The 19,124-nt window shown below is 38.4% G+C and overlaps 1 protein-coding gene across 1 annotated transcript in view; it reads right to left on the bottom strand.

Annotated features, from left to right (window-relative positions):
- The window catches only part of THOC2 (THO complex subunit 2), a 135,085-nt gene that overhangs the window by 74,981 nt on the left and 40,980 nt on the right, over positions 1-19,124 (bottom strand). The window contains exons 8-9 of the mRNA XM_068962040.1: positions 18,816-18,982; positions 234-326 (exon numbers count right to left, since the gene is read on the bottom strand). Of these exons, the coding sequence (XP_068818141.1) occupies positions 234-326; positions 18,816-18,982 (260 nt within the window). The remainder of the gene's footprint in view (positions 1-233; positions 327-18,815; positions 18,983-19,124) is intronic.

Here is a 19,124-nt window from a genome sequence, read left to right as displayed (position 1 = left end):
TCATAGTCAACCTTGAAAACTGCAGCAGTGACAAAAAGTATTTTATTTCCATGGTTCCAATAAACTAAATTCATTCACTTTCTAAAGCAAACACAAAGCAATAATGTAATAGGGCTTCAAAAATTAAGACTTGAGAGTCTAGAACCAATCTTGGAGTGCTATATGGCTGCCTCCTCCTCTTCCCCACCCCTGGGATGAATAACCAAATATTCTTAGCAACCCACTTAACTTACATGTACATAAAGATCATCTAAATCAATAAGGTTAAATTGTAGAAGTACTGCTGCAACTCTGTATAAAGATGAAGGAGTCTCTCCATTTGGTTCCTTGAAAAACAAAAGAAAAGTTTCTATTTAGTGCAAAAAGAACAACTAAAATCTATATTTTTAATCTACCAATGATTAAGAACAATTAGACCAAACAAATCTAGGGCAACAATAAGCTTCATTGCTCTTCCTGACCATGAATAACATTCGAATTCAGGACAAATATAATCATGCGAGTATCTCTTTTCACATTGGTACAACTGACGAACACAAGAAAAAAAGTTTCAAAAATGGACACATGCTAATATATGAATAAAATCTGAAACTTGAACATAATAAGATTTTATACTGCATAGTACTTAGTTTGGGTTTCTGTTTATATGCGTGTTTTTTTAACTTGCTTTCTCAAGTACTTCTCAGTGGAATTGCAGATAGACAAGACTGACAAATTTGGAAGTGTGGAACCATCTGTGTCTGCTTTATACTTTTCTCCCTGTTCTTTTATTTCTTGGTTTCTGTGCTAAGTATATCTGCTTGTCAGCTGACTTCCCCTTCAAAACAGTTGTCTGTACTTCTTCCCTGGTAGCTCAGACAGTAAAGAATCTGACAATAATGCAGGAGACCTAGGTTTCATTCCTGGGCCGAGAAGAGCCCCTGGAGGAGAAAATGACAATCCACTCTGGTATTCTTGCCTGGAGAATCCCATGGACAGAGGAACCTGGCCGGCTGCAGCCCATGGGGTTGCAAAGAGTCGGACACCACTGAGGGATTAACACTACTACTACTACTATACTTATTACACATGGATAATCAAACATTTTAAAACTAGGAATGGCCAATCCCAGGTCAGCTCTATTGGTCCTACCAAGAAACAGATGGATCTCTGTCATCAAGATGACTTTCGCTTAATTTTTAAATGGCCTGGGGTCAGATGAATAGAAGAATGAAGTGAGGACAACTGGCAATTACTAAATGGCCCAATGCAAATAAAAAGCAAATGGTGACAATACATTATATTCTGCTCCTTTTTTAAAAAATTTATTTTACGTGGAGGTTAATTACTTTACAATATTGTATTGGTTCTACCACACATCAACATGAATCCGCCACGAGCGTACACATGTTCCCCATCCTGAACCCCACTCCCACCTCCCTCCCCATACCATCCCTCCGGGTCATCCCAGTGCACCAGCCCGAAGCATCCAGTATCAAACCTGGTCTGGCGATTCGTTTATCATAATGATATGATACATGCTTCAGTGCCATTCCCCCAAAATGTTTCACCCTCTCCCTCTCCCACAGAGTCCAAAACATTGTTCTATACATCTGGGTCTCTTTTGCTGTCTCGCATACAGGGTTATCGTTACCACGTTTCTAATATTCCATATATATGCCTTAGTATGGTGGCTCAGACAGTAACGCATCTGCTTGCAATGTGGGAGACCCAGATTTGATTCCTGGGTCAGGAAGATACCCTGGAGAAGGAAACGGCAATCCACTCCAGCACTCTTGCCTGGAAAATCCCATGGATGGAGGAGCCTGATAGGCTACAGTCCATGGGGTCGCAAAGAGTCAGACACGACTGAGCGACTTCACTTCACTTCAGAATCTTTGTTTTTTGTTGTAGTTTCTATATCTTTTCACTGTATTGCTGTTTTTCTTTCTGGCTTACTTCACTCTGTATAATAGGCTCCAGTTTCATCCACCTCATTAGAACTGATTCAAATGCGTTCTTTTTAATGGCTGAGTAATACTCCATTGTGTATATGTACCACTGCTTTCTTATCCATTCATCTGCTGATGGACATCTAGGTTGCTTCCATGTCCTGGCTATTGTAAACAGTGCTGCAATGAACATTGGGGTACACGTGTCTCTTTCAATTCTGGTTTCCTCGGTGTGTATGCCCAGCAGTGGGATTGCTGGGTCATAAGGCAGTTCTATTTCCAGTTTTCTAAGGAATCCCCACACTGTTCTCCATAGTGGCTGTACTAGTTTGCATTCCCACCAACAGTGTAGGAGGGTTCCCTTTTCTCCACACGCTCTCCAGCATTTATTGCTTGTAGACTTTTGGATCGCAGCCATTCTGACTGGCGTAAAATGGTACCTCATTGTGGTTTTCATCTGCATTTCTCTGATAATGAGTGATGTTGAGCATCTTTTCATGTGTTTCTTAGCCATCTATATGTCTTCTTTGGAGAAATGTCTGTTTAGTTCTATGGCCCATTTTTTGATTGGGTCGTTTATTTTTCTGGAATTGATTAGGTCCCATTTGTTTATTTTTCCTTTTATTTCCAATATTCTGGGAGGTAGGTCATAGAGGATCCTGCTGTGATTTATGTTGGAGAGTATTTTGCCTATGTTCTCCTCTAGGAGTTTTATAGTTTCTGGTCTTACACTTTAATCCATTTTGAGTTTATTTTTGTGTATGCTGTTAGAAAGTGTTCTAGTTTCATTCTTTTACAAGTGGTTGACCAGTTTTCCCAGCACTACTTGTTAAAGAGATTGTCTTTTCTCCACTGTATATTCTTGCCTCCTTTGTCAAAGATAAGGTGTCCATAGGTGTGTGGATTTATCTCTGGGCTATTTTGTTCCATTGATCTATATTTCTGTCTTTGTGCCAGTACCATACCGTCTTCATGACTGTGGCTTTATAGTAGAGCCTGAAGTCAGGCAGGCTGATTCCTCCAGTTCCATTCTTCCTTCTCAAAATTGCTTTGGCTATTCGAGGTTTTTTGTATTTCCATACAAATTGTGAAATTATTTGTTCTAGCTCTGTGAAAAATACCGTTGATAGCCTGATAGGGATTACACTGAATCTATAGATTACTTTGGGTAGCATCATTTACACTATATTGATTCTTCCGATACATGAACACGGTATATTTCTCCATCTATTAGTGTCCTCTTTGATTTCTTTTCCAGTGTTTTATAGTTTTCTATATATAGGTCTTCAGTTTCTTTAAGTAGATATATTCCTAAGTATTTTATTATTTGCGTTGCAATGGTGAATGGAATTGTTTCCTTAATTTCTCTATTTTCTCATTATTAGTGTATAGGAATGCAACAGATTTCTGTGTGTTGATTTTATATACTGCAACTTTACTATATTCATTGATTAGCTCTAGTAATTTTCTGGTGGAGTCTTTAGGGTTTTCTATGTAGAGGATCATGTCATCTGCAAACAGTGAGAGTTTTACTTCTTTTCGAATTTGCATTCTTTATTTTCTGTTTCTACTCTGATTGCTGTGGCCAAAATTTCCAAAACTATGTTGTAGTGGTGAAAGTTGGCACCCTTGTCTTGTTCCTGACTTTAGGGAAAATGCTTTCAATTTTTCACCATTGAGGAGAATGTTTGCTGTGGGTTTGTCATATATAGCTTTTATTATGTTGAGGTATGTTCCTTCTATTCCTGCTTTCTGGAGTTTTTATCATAAATGGATGTTGAATTTTGTCAAAGGCTTTCTCTGCCTCTATTGAGATAATCATATGGCTTTTATCTTTCAATCTGTTAATGTGGTGTATTACATTGATTGATTTGCAGATATTGAAGAATCCTTGCATCTCTGGGATAAAGCCCACTTGGTCATGGTGTATGATCTTTTTAATCTGTTGTTGGATTCTGATTGCTAGAATTTTGTTAAGGATTTCTGCATCTATGTTCATCAGTAACATTGGCCTGTAGTTTTATTTATTTATTTATTTTTGTGGCATCTTTGTCAGGTTTTGGGATTAGGGTGATGGTGGCCTCACAGAATGAGTTTGGAAGTTTACCTTCCTCTGCAATTTTCTGGAAGAGTTTGAGTAGGATAGGTGTTAAAGTGAAAGTGAAGTCGCTCAGTTGTGTCCGACTCTTTGTAACCCCATGGACTGTAGCCCTCCAGGCTCCTCCATCCATGGGATTCTCCAGGCAAGAATACTGGAGTGGGTTGCCATTTCCTTCTCCAGGGGATCTTTCCAACCCAGGGATCGAACCCCAGTCTCCCGCATTGCAGGCAGACGCTTTAACCTCTGAGACACCAGGGAAGCAGGATAGGTGTTAGCTCTTCTCTAAATTTTTGGTAGAATTCAGCTGTGAAGCCGTCTGGACATGGGCTTTTGTTTGCTGGAAGATTTCTGATTATAGTTTCAATTTCTGTGCTTGTGATGGGTCTGTTAAGATTTTCTATTTCTTCCTGGTTCAGTTTTGGAAAGTTGTACTTTTCTAAGAATTTGTCCATTTCTTCCAAGTTGTCCATTTTATTGGCATATAATTGCTGGTAGTAGTCTCTTATGATCCTCTGCATTTCTATGTTGTCTGTTGTGATATCTCCATTTTCATTTGTAATTTTATTGATTTGATTTTTCTCCCTTTGTTTCTTGATGAGTCTGGCTAATGGTTTGTCAATTTTATTTATCCTTTCAAAGAACCAGCTTTTGGCTTTGTTGATTTTTGCTATGGTCTCTTTTGTTTCTTTTACATTGATTTCTGCCCTCATTTTTAAGATTTCTTTCCTTCTACTAACCCTGGGGTTCTTTATTTCTTCCTTTTCTAATTGTTAGGTGTAGGGTTAGGTTATTTGACTTTTTTCTTGTTTCTTGAGGTATGCCTATATTGCTATGAACTTTCCCGTTAGCACTGCTTTTACAGTATCCCACAGGTTTTGGGGTGTTGTGTTTTCATTTTCATTCGTTTCTATGCATATTTTTATTTCTTCCGTGATTTGTTGGTTTTCCAGCAGCGTATTGTTCAGCCTTAATATGTTGCAATTTTTACTAGTTTTTCTCCTGTAATTGAGATCTAATCTTACTGCACTGTGGTCAGAAAAGATGCTTGGAATGATTTCAAGTTTTTTGAATTTACCAAGGCTAGATTTATGGCCCAGGATGTGATCTATCTTGGAGAAGGTTCCATGTGCGCTTGAGAAAAAGTTGAAATTCATTGTTTTGGGGTGAAATGCCCTATAGATATCAATTAGGTCTAACTAGTCTATTGTATCATTTAAAGTTTATGTTTCCTTGTTAATTTTCTGTTTAGTTGATCTATCCATAGGTGTGAGTGGGGTATTAAAGTCTCCCACTATTATTGTGTTATTGTTAATTTCTCCTTTCATACATGTTAGTATTTGTCTGACATATTGTGGTGCTCCTATGTTGGGTGCATATGTATTTATAATTGTTATATCTTCTTCTTGGATTGATCCTTTGATCATTATGTAGTGTCCTTCTTTGTCTCTTTTCACAGCCTTTATTTCAAAGTCTATTTTATCTGATATGAGTATTGCTACTCCTGCTTTCTTTTGGTCTCTATTTGTGTGGAATATCTTTTTCCAGCCCTTCACTTTCAGTCTGTATGTGTCCCTTGTTTTGAGATGGGTCTCTTGTAGACAACATATATAGGGGTCTTGTTTTTGTATCCATTCAGCCCGTCTTTGTCTTTTGGTTGGGGTGTTCAACCCATTTACGTTTAAGGTAATTATTGGTAAGTATGATCCCACTGCCATTTACTTTATTGTTTTGGGTTCCAGTTTATACTCCTTTTTTGCATTTCCTGTCTAGAGAAGATCCTTTAGCATTTGTTGGAGAGCTGGTTTGGTGGTGGTGAATTCTCTCAGCTTTTGCTTGTCTGTAAAGCTTTTGATTTCTCCTTCATATTTGAATGAGATCCTTGCTGGGTACAGTAATCTGGGCTGTAGGTTATTTTCTTTCATCACTTTAAGTATGTGCTGCCATTCCCTCCAGGCCTGAAGAGTTTCTGTTGAAAGATCAGCTGTTATCCTTATGGGAATCCCCTTGTGTGTTATTTGTTGTTTTTCCCTTGATGCTTTTAATATTTGTTCTTTGTGTTTGCCCTTTGTTAATTTGATTAATATGTGTCTTAGGGTGTTTCGCCTTGGGTTTACCCTGTTTGGGACTCTCTGGGTACCTTGGGCTTAGGTGATAATTTCCTTCCCCATTTTAGGGAAGTTTTCAACTATTATCTCCTCAAGTATTTTCTCATGGTCTTTCTTTTTGTCTTCTTCTGGGACTCCTATGATTTGGATGCTGGGGCATTTAACATTGTCCTGGAGGTCTCTGAGATTGTCCTCATTTCTTTTAATTCGTTTTTCTTTTTTCCTCTCTGATTCATTTATTTCTACCATTCTATCTTCCACCTCACTAATCCTATTTTCTGCCTCCTTTATTCTACTATTTGTTGCCTCCAGAGTGTTTTTATCTCATTATTGCATTATTCATTATATATTGACTCTTTTTTTATTTCTTCTTGGCCCTTGTTAAACCTTTCTTGCATCTTCTCAATCCTTGTCTCCAGGCTATTTATCTGTGATTCCATTTTGATTTCAAGATTTTGGATCATTTTCACTATCATTATTTGGAATTCTTTATCAGGTAGATTCCCTATCTCTTCCTCTTTTGTTTAGTTTGGTGAGCATTTATCCTGTTCCTTTACCTGCTGGGTAGTCCTCTGTCTCTTCATCTTGTTTATATTGCTGTGTTTGGGGTGGCCTTTCTGTATTCTGGCAGTTTATGGAGTTCTCTTTATTGTGGAGTTTCCTCGCTGTGGGTGGGGTTGTATGGGTGGCTTGTCAAGGTTTCCTGGTTAGGGAAGCTTGTGTCAGTGTTCCGGTGGGTGAAGCTGGATTTCTTCTCTCTGGAGTGCAATGAAGTGTCCAGTAATGAGTTATGAGATGTCAGTGGATTTGGAGTAACTTTGGGCAGCCTGTATATTGAAGCTCAGGACTGTGTTCCTGTGTTGCTGGAGAATTTGTGTGGTATGTCTTGCTCTGGAACTTGTTGGCCCTTGGGTGGTGCTTGGTTTCAGTGTAGGTATGGAGGCATTTGATGAGCTCCTGTCAATAAATGTTCCCTGGAGTCAAGAGTTCTCTGGTGTTCTCAGGATTTGGACTTAAGCCTCCTGCTTCTGGTTTTCAGTCTTACTTTTACAGTAGTCTCAAGACTTCTCCACCTATACAGCACGGTTGATAAAACACCTAGGTTAAAGATGAAAAGTTTCTCCACAGTTAGGGATACTCAGAGAGGTTCACAGAGTTACATGGAGAAGAGAAGAGGGGGGAGGGAGTTAGAGGTGACCCAAATGACATGAGGTGGAATCAAAAGAGGAGAGAGCAAGCTAGCCAGTAATCACTTCCTTATGTGCGCTCCACAGTCTGGACCGCTCAGAGATGTTCACAGAGTTATACAGAGAAGACAAGAGGGAGGACAGAGACAGAGGTGGCCAGGAGGATAAAGGAGGGAATCAAAAGGAGAGAGACAGATCTAGCCAGTAAGCAGTTCCCTAAGTGTTCTCCACCGTCTGGAACACACAAAGAGATTCACAGAGTTGGGTAGAGAAGAGAAGGGGGGAGGGAGGAGATAGAGGCGACCTGGTGGAGAAAAAGGAGAGTCCAAAAGGGGGAGAGAGCAATCAGGCCAGTAATCTCGCTCCCAGGTAAAAATGGGTACAAAAGAGTGGGTTCTTAAAGGTACAAAATTGATAACAAATACCAAAAAGCAAAGATTAAAAATCTAGAGTAGAGGTTGGATTTTCAAAACTACAATATTAAAGAAAAAAGAAAAAAACAAAGTCACAAAAATTATAAAAAAAATATATGTATATGAAGCTTGCTTTAAAAAATAGGGTCTTTTTTTGCAAAGTAATAGTAGGTTATAAAAATAACAATTAAAGGAGTAATAGAGCACTTAAAAATTTAAAAAAAAAGAATGATAGTAAAAATATATCTAGGACTTTCTCTGGTGTTGTTGTGGGCAGTGTGGGGTCAGTTCATTTTCGGATAGTTCCTTGATCTGGCTTATATTTCTCAAGATCTATAGGCCCCTTCCTATGTAGTTGGTACTATCTACAGGGTTTTAATCTATTGCACCTGTCTCTTCCAAGGCGGTTCCCTCTGTTTTAGCTTGTTTGCTGGTCTCTTCAGTGATTTCTGCCCTGACACAAGGGGGCGATGGTGGACACTTTTTTAGGCTCACTTGTTCAGTTGCACTGTGGGGAGGGAGGGATGCTGCAAACAAATAACACTACTGTGTGCTTGCAGTGTCTGAGCCACACTGGGCCTGCCCCTGCTCATGGCGCGTGTGCCCTCCCTGCCCACACTGCTCAGGCTCTAGGTTGCTCCGCCAGGAGTGGTCCAAGGCCGGCCCTGGGCTGCATGCAACTCCCAGGTCTAAGCCGCTCAGGTTCAGGCACTCAGGTAGTCCTCAGAGGAGCAGACTCGGTTGGGCCTGCGTTTTGTTCCCTTCCCAGGTCCGAGCAGCTCAGGTGATGAGGTGTTTGGAGAGCGCGGTAGCTGCAACTTATTGCCTCCCCCGTCCCTGCCGCTCGGTTTTCTGGGTGTACAACTGGCACACCTTCTCAGGTGGATGTTGACTGTCCAGAACCCCAAGAAGTCTTAGTTGGCAAAGAAGCCTGCTTGCAGTTTGGTAGATAATGCCTCTCTGGGGCTGCGATTACACCCTTCCGGCTCTGGCTGCCTGCCACCGGAGGGGGATGGTCTGTAGCGGGCTAGCTCTGTTCAGTCCTTTGTTCTGTGAGCAGGCCTGGTGGTGTCTTAGGTTAGGGCTTTTCGTGTGGTAGCTATCCCACAGTCTGGTTTGCTAGCCCAAGTTAGTTCCCTCAGATTGCCCTCGGGGCATTCAGGCCTGGTCCTTACTCTAAGCAATGCAGCCTGGGCCTCCCTGCCCAGCCCCCGCTTGCTAGTGGTGGGTGCAGGCGTCTGCACTGCTTCTCCACTGGGGAAGTTACCATTGGGCACATAATCTGTGGGTTTTAATTATTTATTTTTCCTCCCAGTTATGTTGCCCTCTGTGGTTCCAAGGCTCGCCACAGTGAGAGTGTTTCCTGGTGTTTGGAAACCTCTCTTTTTAAGACTCCCTTCCCAGGACAGAGCTCCGTCCCTACCTCTTTTGTCTCTTTTTTTGTCTTTTATATTTTTTCCTACCTCCTTTCAAAGACACTGGGCTGCTTTTCTGGGTGCCTGATGTCCTCTGCCAGCATTCAGAAGTTGTTTTGTGGAATTTACTCAGCGTTTAAATGTTCTTTGATGAATTTGTGGGGGAGAAAGTGGTCTCCCCGTCCTATTCCTCTGCCATCTTAGGACCACCCCCGCTACATTCTGCTTCTACTCAACACTGATCTTTATGAGTAAACCTCCTACCATAATTGTGATATGTGTTATGCACATATGAAGCTAATGAAACTAACAAATATATTAAAAAGGCATTATTTCACCATGATTTTTAAGGCAGATTAAGTCCTCAACTTAACAAGAGTTTGATTTTAATTGTTTTTAAATGGCTATTTTAGTATCAAAACATTTTTCCATGAAAACAAATGATGGTCATGGTTTCAGAGCAAAACCACAAAAGCTCACTGACTTGAATCCACCAGGAGTATTCACATTTTCCCCGTTAACTCTGCTTAAGTGAGCCACAAGAAGCCTCCAACTCTCAGGGCCAAATGTCAAATTCCTGTACTCTGATCTTCATATTGCTCTGCACAATCCCTGCTCTGTCCTCTCTCATGCATCCACATTCTTAAAAGAACTTCTATGGAATCATCTGGAATTCAGGACCCATCCTCAGCAAAACCCCCTATACCTTGAAATTCTCCTCTAAATGTATCCTCTAAACCTTTCCTTCCCCCTTTCACCTTAACATTTGAACAAAGCCTAGCATTCACTAGAACACCACTCCCACTGTAACCCAGTCAAGTGGTAGCTATTTTCCCTGGACCCCTCACACTACTAGGCCTGGAGGTAGGGTATGAATCATCTTTGTTTTTATAGTTGTTTTCAGACTATTCTCCATCCATGCTCCCTAAAGCCCACCCAGCTTTGAATTTTCTATCACTATCATTCACTTTTCTTGTGATCTAGTTTCATTCCACTGTGGTCTAAGAAAATATTTTGCATGATTTCAATGTTATAAATGTATTGAGACTTGGTCTGTTATCTAATATAAGGTCTTTCCTGGAGAATGTTCCATGTGTACTAGAGAAGAATGTGTAATCTACTGTTATCCAATGGTCTGTTCTATATATGTCTGTTAAGTCTAACTGGTTTACAGTGTTGCTCAAGTCCTCTGTTTTCTCTCTGATAATTTGTCTAAATTTTTCTATCCACTAACGAGAGTGGGGTATGGAAATATCCAATAGTTACTGTAGAACTGTCTACTTCTCCCTTCAATCCTGCCAATGTTTGCTTCATATATTTTGAGGCTCTGTTTGGTGCATATACAGTTATTAACTGCTTTATGTTCTTGGTAGGCTGACCCTTTTATCAATATATAATGTCTTTTGATATCTATTATAAAAAATTTTGACTTAAAAGTCTATACAGCAACCCCATCTCTCCTGGATACTGTTTGCATTGGTTATCTATTTACATACTTTGGCTTCCAACATATTTGTATCTTTGGATCTTAAAGTAAGTCTCTTATAGATAACATATAGTTGAATCATGCTTTTTTTCCCTTTCATTTTATTACAATAAATTTTAACACTATAGAAAAGTCATGTGATCTTGGTGGGTCTAGACCTTGCTTTTTTATACATTCTGCCAAATGCTGCTTTTTAATTACAAAGTTTAACCCATTTACATTTAAATAATTAGTAATGAGGAAGGACTTCTGCCATTTTACTGTTTCCTGTCTTATTTTACTGTTTCTCATTTCCTCCATCACTTTTTTAGTGTTTTTTTAAATTCCCTATTCCTTTCCTCTTCTATTTATTTTTAAAGTATTTTCTTAGTGGTTACCTTGAGTGTTAACAATTAACATTCTAAAGTTATATAACATATTTTGAATTAATATCAACTTAAGCTTCAATATTATACAAACTCTGCATCTATAAATCTCTATCCTTCTCCCTTTTATATTGTTACACATTGTGTGTCAACTAGATTTATAATTGTTGTTTTATTCTTTTGTCTTTTAAATCATATCAGAAAAAAAGGAGAAGCTACAAACCAAAAAATACAATAACATTGGCTTTTATATTTAGTTATGTAATTACACTTACTAATGTTCTTTATTTTTTCATATGGCTTAAAGTTACTGTCTAGTGTCCTTTCATTTCAATCCAAAGGACTCACTTTAGCATTTCTTATAGGGCAGGTCTGCTAGCGATGAACTCCCCCAGCTTTTATTTTGGAATATCATAATCTCTCATTTTTGAGGGATAGTTTCGCTGGATATAGAATTCTTGGTTTCATTCTTTCAGTACTTTATATAGTCCATTACACTGCCTTCTGAAGAAATCAGCTGTCAGTCTTATTGAGGTCACTTGTATGAATGAGTCACATCTGTTTTGCTGCTTTCAAGATTCTGTCTTTGACTATTTTATATATATATATATATATATATATAATATACTATATTATAATTTGACTACAATGTGTCTCAGTGTGGATCTCTCTGAGTTTATCCCATGTGGGGTTCCTCAAGTTTCTTAGATGTGTAGATTCATATATTTCATCAAATTTGAGAAGGTTTCCACCATTATTTTTTCAAATACGCTGTCCTTTTCTCTCTCTTTCCCCTCTGCCTCTTGGACTTCGAAATGTACATACTGACACACTTTTTTTTTTTGGCTGTACCATATATAGGATCTTAGTTCCCTAAACAGGGATTGAACCCAGGGTCACGGCAGTGAAACTATCAAGTCCTAACCACTGGACAGTCAAAGAACTCCTCACACATTGGTATACTTGATGGTGTCCCATAGGTCTGTTGGGCTCTGATGATTTTTCTTCATTGTTTTCTATTTCTGCTCCTCAGACTATATAAGGCACCACTGGACACTGTGCAGCAGGGTATACCAAGATCCAAAAGGTATTTTTAGGAGATTCCCATGGATGGGATCTTCCCTGGACTTCCCTGGTGACTTAGACAGTAAAGCATCTGCCTACAATGTGGGAGACCAGGGTTCAATCCCTAGGTGGGGTAGATCTCCTGGAGAAGGAAATGGCAACCCACTCCAGTATTCTAGCCTGGAAAATCCCATGGACGGAGAAGCCGAGTAGGCTAGTAGGCTATAGTCCATGGGGTTGCAAAGAGTAGGACGAGACTGAGAGACTTCACTTTCACCCTAGCCCGAGGGATGTTCCCAGTTAGGCAAAACAAAGACAAGCCCTTTCACCAATCCTTCAGGGAGTAGCCAGACAGGCCAAATTCTTTGAGAACAATTCTTTATATCCTCAGGCATTAGCAATTTGTACTAGGAATGGCCGGCTCTTATCTTCACAGCCACCATCAATCTGGGTGTGAGATAGTAGGCAGGCAATTTAAAATGCCACAGAGCTCTCTTATCCCAAACAGCAGCTTTTTTCTTCACCAAATCATCCCTTGGTGGTTTAAGTTTTTACTAAATTCCAGAGTTCTGTGAAAGTTGATTGACTGTTTTTTTGCCAGTTCATCAGTTCTTTTATGAAGGGACAGAACTCTGAGTTCTGTACTCTGCCACTTTTAGTTATGTACTATTGTGGTCATCTATGGACCCCTAGGTCACTGCCCTTTACTTAGCAATGAATGATCTTAGCTTCTGATTCAGTGTCACTTTCTCCAAATCTATCCTTTTCTTAATTTTTAGAGATTTTCATATACATGTTAGTGATACTTCCAACATGCTGGTTTCTCAGTTCCTTGAATTCCACTCTTGCAAAGACCTCCTCTACTCTATTTTAGCCATTCACTCCATATCCTAAATTCTAATATTACCAATAGCTACAACTCCTCAAAGTACTAATTTCACATATCCACCCTCAAGTGGGTCCTTAATGTCACTGGCCAATTATACTCTTATTTCTCTAGTCCATTCACTCTCATACTCTCTTATGCAACTATTTCCTACTTTCTCTCCTAAGCTCCAATACCTCCTCTATCATTCCCTTTCTCATCTGATGAACTTGCTTTCTATTTCAGCATGAAAACTGGATCAATCAACAGGACCTCTACAAATTCTCACCATCAGATCTATCCACCTACCAACAAGTGTACCCACATATGCTACCTTTCCACCTGTTATTATATGTGAATTCCCTGTGGTCCTATATAAAGTTCATCCATCACTTATGCTATGAGCTGCATTCTATCTTATTCAAGAACACTAATTCAATAATTCTCTCCTCTTTCTCCTGCATCACCAGTTTCTTTCTGTTCAATTATTCCCATCAACACATAAATAGTCTATCTCCTATCTTCAAAGAAAATCTCGAGTTCACTTCCTCAACCAGCTACCACTCCATTTATCTGTGCCTCTCCGTAGCAACTCCTTTATAGAGTTGTTTATTCTCATTGTCTCTAACTCCATTCTCCCCATTCTCTTTTAACATCACTCAAACTTTACAAATATGGCTAGTTTTGAACTCCCTGCTAATAAATCCAACGACCATTTTTCAGTCCTCATCTTAAATGACCCGTCAGAGACACTTAGCAGACTTGATCATTCCTTCTTCCATTTAGCTTCCAAGATGCTATATTCTTGTTTTCCTCTTACCTTACATGTGTTCCTTCTATATCTCCTTTGCTGGCTCCTCCTCTTTTCCCAGGCCCTTTAACATCAGAGTGCCCCAAGGCTCAGCCTTTGGTTCTCTTATCCAACTTAATGATTTCATCCAGTATCACAACTTTAAATATCATCTATGTGCTTTTGGCACCCACATTTCTATCTCTAGCCCTTTCTAGTTCTTTCTCCAGCGCACCAAATCCAATATCCAGTTATTTGCTCAACATCTCCACTTGGATATCTGAATCTCTAACAGGTATTTCAAACTTAACATGCCCAAAACTGAATTCCTGATTCCTGCCCACAGTACTCCAAACTCATTCCACCTGAAATTTACCCTATCTCAGTTGATGATGAAAACTATCTTTTTAGCTGCTCAGTCCAAAAAAAAAAAATTTTAGGACAGTCCTTAACTCTACTTTCTCACATTCTATATCTAATCTATCAGCAAATACTATTGGCTTTACCTTCAAAATATATTCAGAATATCATCTACTTCCACTACTACCATAACCATATTGATTCTTTGAAAACCTAAGTCAAAATGCACATGTACACACTCTTTTTGTCTCTCTTGTCTCTTTCTCACACACATATCACTCATGTCACCATTAGATATGTCTACTAAAGAAACTCCTTACTCTGATGGCTAGTAATTAATGTGGGGAAAAAAATGAAGTATTTGTCTGTCTTTCTAGTAGCAACTATACTGCAGAATAACCAAACAACTCAAGTTAATAAGGGACAACTTATGGCTCATAAATGTAGACAGCAAGATAAAATTAGTGAACCAACAATTTGGAACCCCAAAGGAAATAAATGACTCAGAAAACTACCATCCAAGTAGTTACATTACACTTAATGAAAGGTTGATGAAAAAGTGGATATTCACATGTTACCAAATATCAACCTACAGATAACTTGCTGTTGACAAGATGGGGACATGTCATTGTATAATGGTGAGATTATACTGTCATCAACTTACTGAAATATTAGAAGTCAGTATTAGATGCTATGCAATATGAAACATATAACACAACCTATGAAGTATTTTTGCCACTAATATTTTACCTGAACATAGTTGAGCCTTTAGCCCTAACTCCAAGCATATAAGAAAAACCGGGGATAAAGAACAAATTAAACCAACCACAAAAAGCAATTAGATAAATCCAAAAGGTGGAGTCTTCTTTGGGAATGTTCTCTTCAACAAGTCACTGCTATTAATGGAAGGGGTGGGGAAAATTATTCTAAATTAAAAGAGAGTAAAAAAATCCCCAAAATCAAATATTATATTTGTGTGGTCTTTGACTGGATCATCGTTTGAACAAACCAGGTGTAAAATGCATTTGGGGGACAACTTGGAAAATCTGAATATGGTCTGAGCTATGATAGCAGTCTAGTTAGATACAAAATTAGTATCATGGTTGTACAGAAAAATGTCCTTACTTTTAAAAAATACAAACTAATGTATTTAGGAGCAACCATTCATGATCTGTAATATAAATTAATATTTTCCCCCAAAATTATATCAATGTGTTAATAAACATACTTCTAGGTGATAGAGTTATGGGTAGTCACACTATTCACTCTTTTCTATATGTCTAAAAATGTTCATAATAAAATGAAAAGGTAAAAGAGAAACAAAATGAAAAAAACTATACCAGATCATATCACTCAAAACCTCCACTGGCTTCACCCGGCATTGGAAGTCAGAAACCTTGCACCAGTTCCATGTGATATGGTCCCTCATCTTTGACCTCACCCCCTACCACTCTCCCACTCAATCACTCTGATCCAGCCACACTGGTCTCCTCACTGTTATTCAACACATCAGGCATGCTCACACCTTAAGACTGTTGCTGTAGCTATTCTCTTTGCCTGGAGGCTCTTCCAAATATCTGCAGTTTACACTGTCACATCATCTGTTTCTTTGCTTAAATAAATTCACCTTTTCAATGAGGTCTACTCTTACTTTCTGTTTAAAATTGCCACTTCACCACCCTAGTATTCTCATTCTTCCTTATGCTGCTCTCTGTCTTCTTTTGCCCCCTCTCATTGATCACCTTTTAATGTATCATATGATTTGCTTAGAATATAAGCATCATGAAGGCAAAGATTTGTATTTGCTTACATATATAGTCGCAACACTTAGGACACTACCTGGCACATAGGAGGTGTTCAGTCAATATTCCTTAAATGAGTATATTTGGGTTATAATAGTGCATAACGATGGTACCACTATTACTGTGTTCTGAATCAAGAAGCTAAGAAGCTGGGACAAGAGTTGAGAGTCATCATCTCCCTTTTCCTGTGGCAAGACAAACCCAGCCAAGTTTGTCTTTCAGTATCCTCACACTTTCTAGTACTCCCTTCTTCTTGCCCTTCATGCTGACCCTAAACCCTCTATTCCAGCAATCTCTGTTAAGGGAACTGAATCAGCCCAATTTTCCAAAGTCTGTTCTAAAACTGCTTACATCCCTACCACCTTTCCAAGTCAAAACATCCAGTACAGGTAACCCCAGGTTGAAATCAGAATAAAATCACTCTGACTTTATAGCAGAAATAATTACCTTTGCCTAGAAGTCCTAGCATTAAGGGAAAAAAATTTAAAAGAACCCTGTTAATCCAAATGATTTCCAATTGATAAAAATATGGGTTGTGGACTAGGGGAGTAAACATTTTCAGGAAGTGATGGCAGGGGGCTGGGGTGGGTAGAGTTAGGCAAGAGACCAGTACACAGGATGAGCATATACACTTAGGAACCAATTCCCCAGGTTAGAAGCCCTCAGCAGTTCTTGATTTTCGTGGCTTTTCTTACTTTACCTCATCAGACTACAAATTATCTAAAATCTCTTACATTTCTTCCCCTGCCCTCAGTGGTCCTTAAGATTACTGACTCCCAAAATAAGATTGCTCAGGCAATAAAAATAAGCAAATGGTGTTATACAGAACAATACCAGGGTTACTCTTTCCAATAATAGGTTATTTCTAAATCAAATATTTTTTGGTTGGGTATTTCTTATGTAAGACAAAGGCCCCATTATCTACTTTTAAGAAAAAGGATCATTTCAACATTGGTTAACCCCCAGGGATATTTTAATTCAGTTCAAAAAGTGTTACCATTATGAGGAATAGTCTCATACAGAAAGTTTTAATTCTAAAACTGATATTCAACTAACAATATTATATTAAGCAGTAGGTCATCATTATTCACTGCAATAAGCCCTGAAACCCTCAGTCTCCAAAGTCCTAACCTATATTCTAATTAATCATGCTCAAGTTAAATTTCAGCTACCCTGTCACTTCAGCAGTTGGCTTCATGTTCTCAAATCCAAAACAATCAAGGTGCAATTAAACACCTGAATTTCTCTTTCTCTGTACTAAGAATGGACTCCCTGGCTGCCAGTAGGAATAGGAATGACTATCATCATTAATTTTTAAACAAAGGTGAAATGCCCTTGCCCCAAAACCCTGACAGTTCTCTTGTTTGGTACCAAAAAGCTATATGCTTTTAGTTCTGAACTAATTTCTCTTCTGGAACATTATAGAGAAATGAAAAAATTAAGACAACCAATGGCAGTAGGTGGATTATATTTGAGAATCCTAAAAGAAGTTGTCCTTCTATCCTGAACTTGAGCTCTCAGGGACAGGAATAGACACTCTTTTCCAGAGTATCCTCAGTGCTTAACACAAAGAAACAACATACCATAAAAACTCAGTAAATGAGTATTTCCTGACTAGTTGAAAATCCCAGGCAGGTAGACAAATTAGAAAAGCTAGACCAGAAAGACAATAGAGGCCTTATTACATTAAAATCCTCCACGCTATCAAGAGAATTATCTTCCTAAAATATAGATCATTCATTTGTAAGAATTAGCGAACTTTTACTACAGGCTAAGCAATAAAATCAATCAAGAGAAATTAGTAAAATATAGACCCTGTCCTAAATGACTCACAACCTAGCAAAGGAGACAGACACAGTTTATTCCAATATAACCTGATAAGTGCTAGAAATGTGAGTTAAGTTTTATGAGAACAGAATTTAAGAAGTGACTTAAACTCTGCATGGGTGAAGTGTCCACCAAAAACTTTTATAGTTCAAGAAGTACTTGATCTTAAAGAATAAATAAGAATTTACAGGATGAAGAAAAGACAGATGAGAGGGGGTGGGTAAGTACATTTTCCAGTTATAAGGAACTGCATTTAGACAAGTCGATACATAGCAATGCCCATACCAAAGTTCAAGTAACAGCTAGTAATTTCATGACTAGAATATTAGATGTGACAGGAAAAAAAAATTACTAAAGATAAGGCTGGAAAGAAAGAATGGGACTAGATTGTGAAGAGCCTTTTCTGCTACATTTAGAAGTTTGAATTTCATCCTGCCAGCAAAGGTTTTTAAGCAGTGTGTTAATTAGATCTCTTTCAGAATGTAACAGTAGTACATCCATAATATGAAAGATGGATTGAAAGAGAAATAATCAGAGGCCACAGATCTGCAAGATAACTATGCAGTGGTTTAAGTGAAAAATGATGCAAGATAGGCCTCAAGAATTTATTCACATGCATAAAAAATTTCAACAGTAACTACCTATATGATAAAATTCTAACTCAACACAGCATTCAAGGCTCCTGACAATCTAAAGTTATGTCAACCTTTCCAACCTCACTTCCTGTCCCTTCTTTCCCCATATCTTACAATCCAGCCACATGAGACTAAGTACCATTTCTTCAACTTGTTATATACATTCTATCTCCCATGTCTTCATTCACACACTATTTGTTACTTCTGCACAGACAACTCTCAACAAACTCGTACAGCCTTCAAGCACCAGGTTCCAAAAAAAATGTTGTATCTGTAAGTCTTCCCTGACTCCATCTCTCTCAAGGCAAAAATTTATTAGGCCTTCACATCACATCATTCATACCACTAATGTAGTTTCTTATCCATTCTGCTAAAATGGCTGAGCTGAAACCAATCATTTATAAATAAAATTCAAATTAAATTTTACATATAAAATCACAAAATTTACACACACACACATTTTTTTACCTGATAAAACTTGAATTTGAACCCAAGAATATGACACAGTGTTTGCGGTTCACACATACTCATGTAAGATTCTAATAAAGATATAAAGAAGTCATCGTGTTCTGGCCTGCATTCAAACACTTCTAAAATGACATCCAGAACTCTATTGGGATCCAGATTAAAGCATCCTGTAACAGATGAGATATACACAAATTCAAAAGTGATTATACATCATTTCTAGAAAAAAACATTAACTTTCAGGGACAACTTACATAAAATAAAGACAACTTCTTTTACAAGTTTGCCTTCTCTGCCCCAGAGGGAAATCTT

This window comes from Capricornis sumatraensis, chromosome X (genome assembly GCF_032405125.1).
Source record: "Capricornis sumatraensis isolate serow.1 chromosome X, serow.2, whole genome shotgun sequence".
NCBI lineage: Eukaryota > Metazoa > Chordata > Mammalia > Artiodactyla > Bovidae > Capricornis > Capricornis sumatraensis.
Note: the sequence above shows the minus strand (reverse complement) of the source record. Positions and strands in the feature narration are given on the sequence as shown.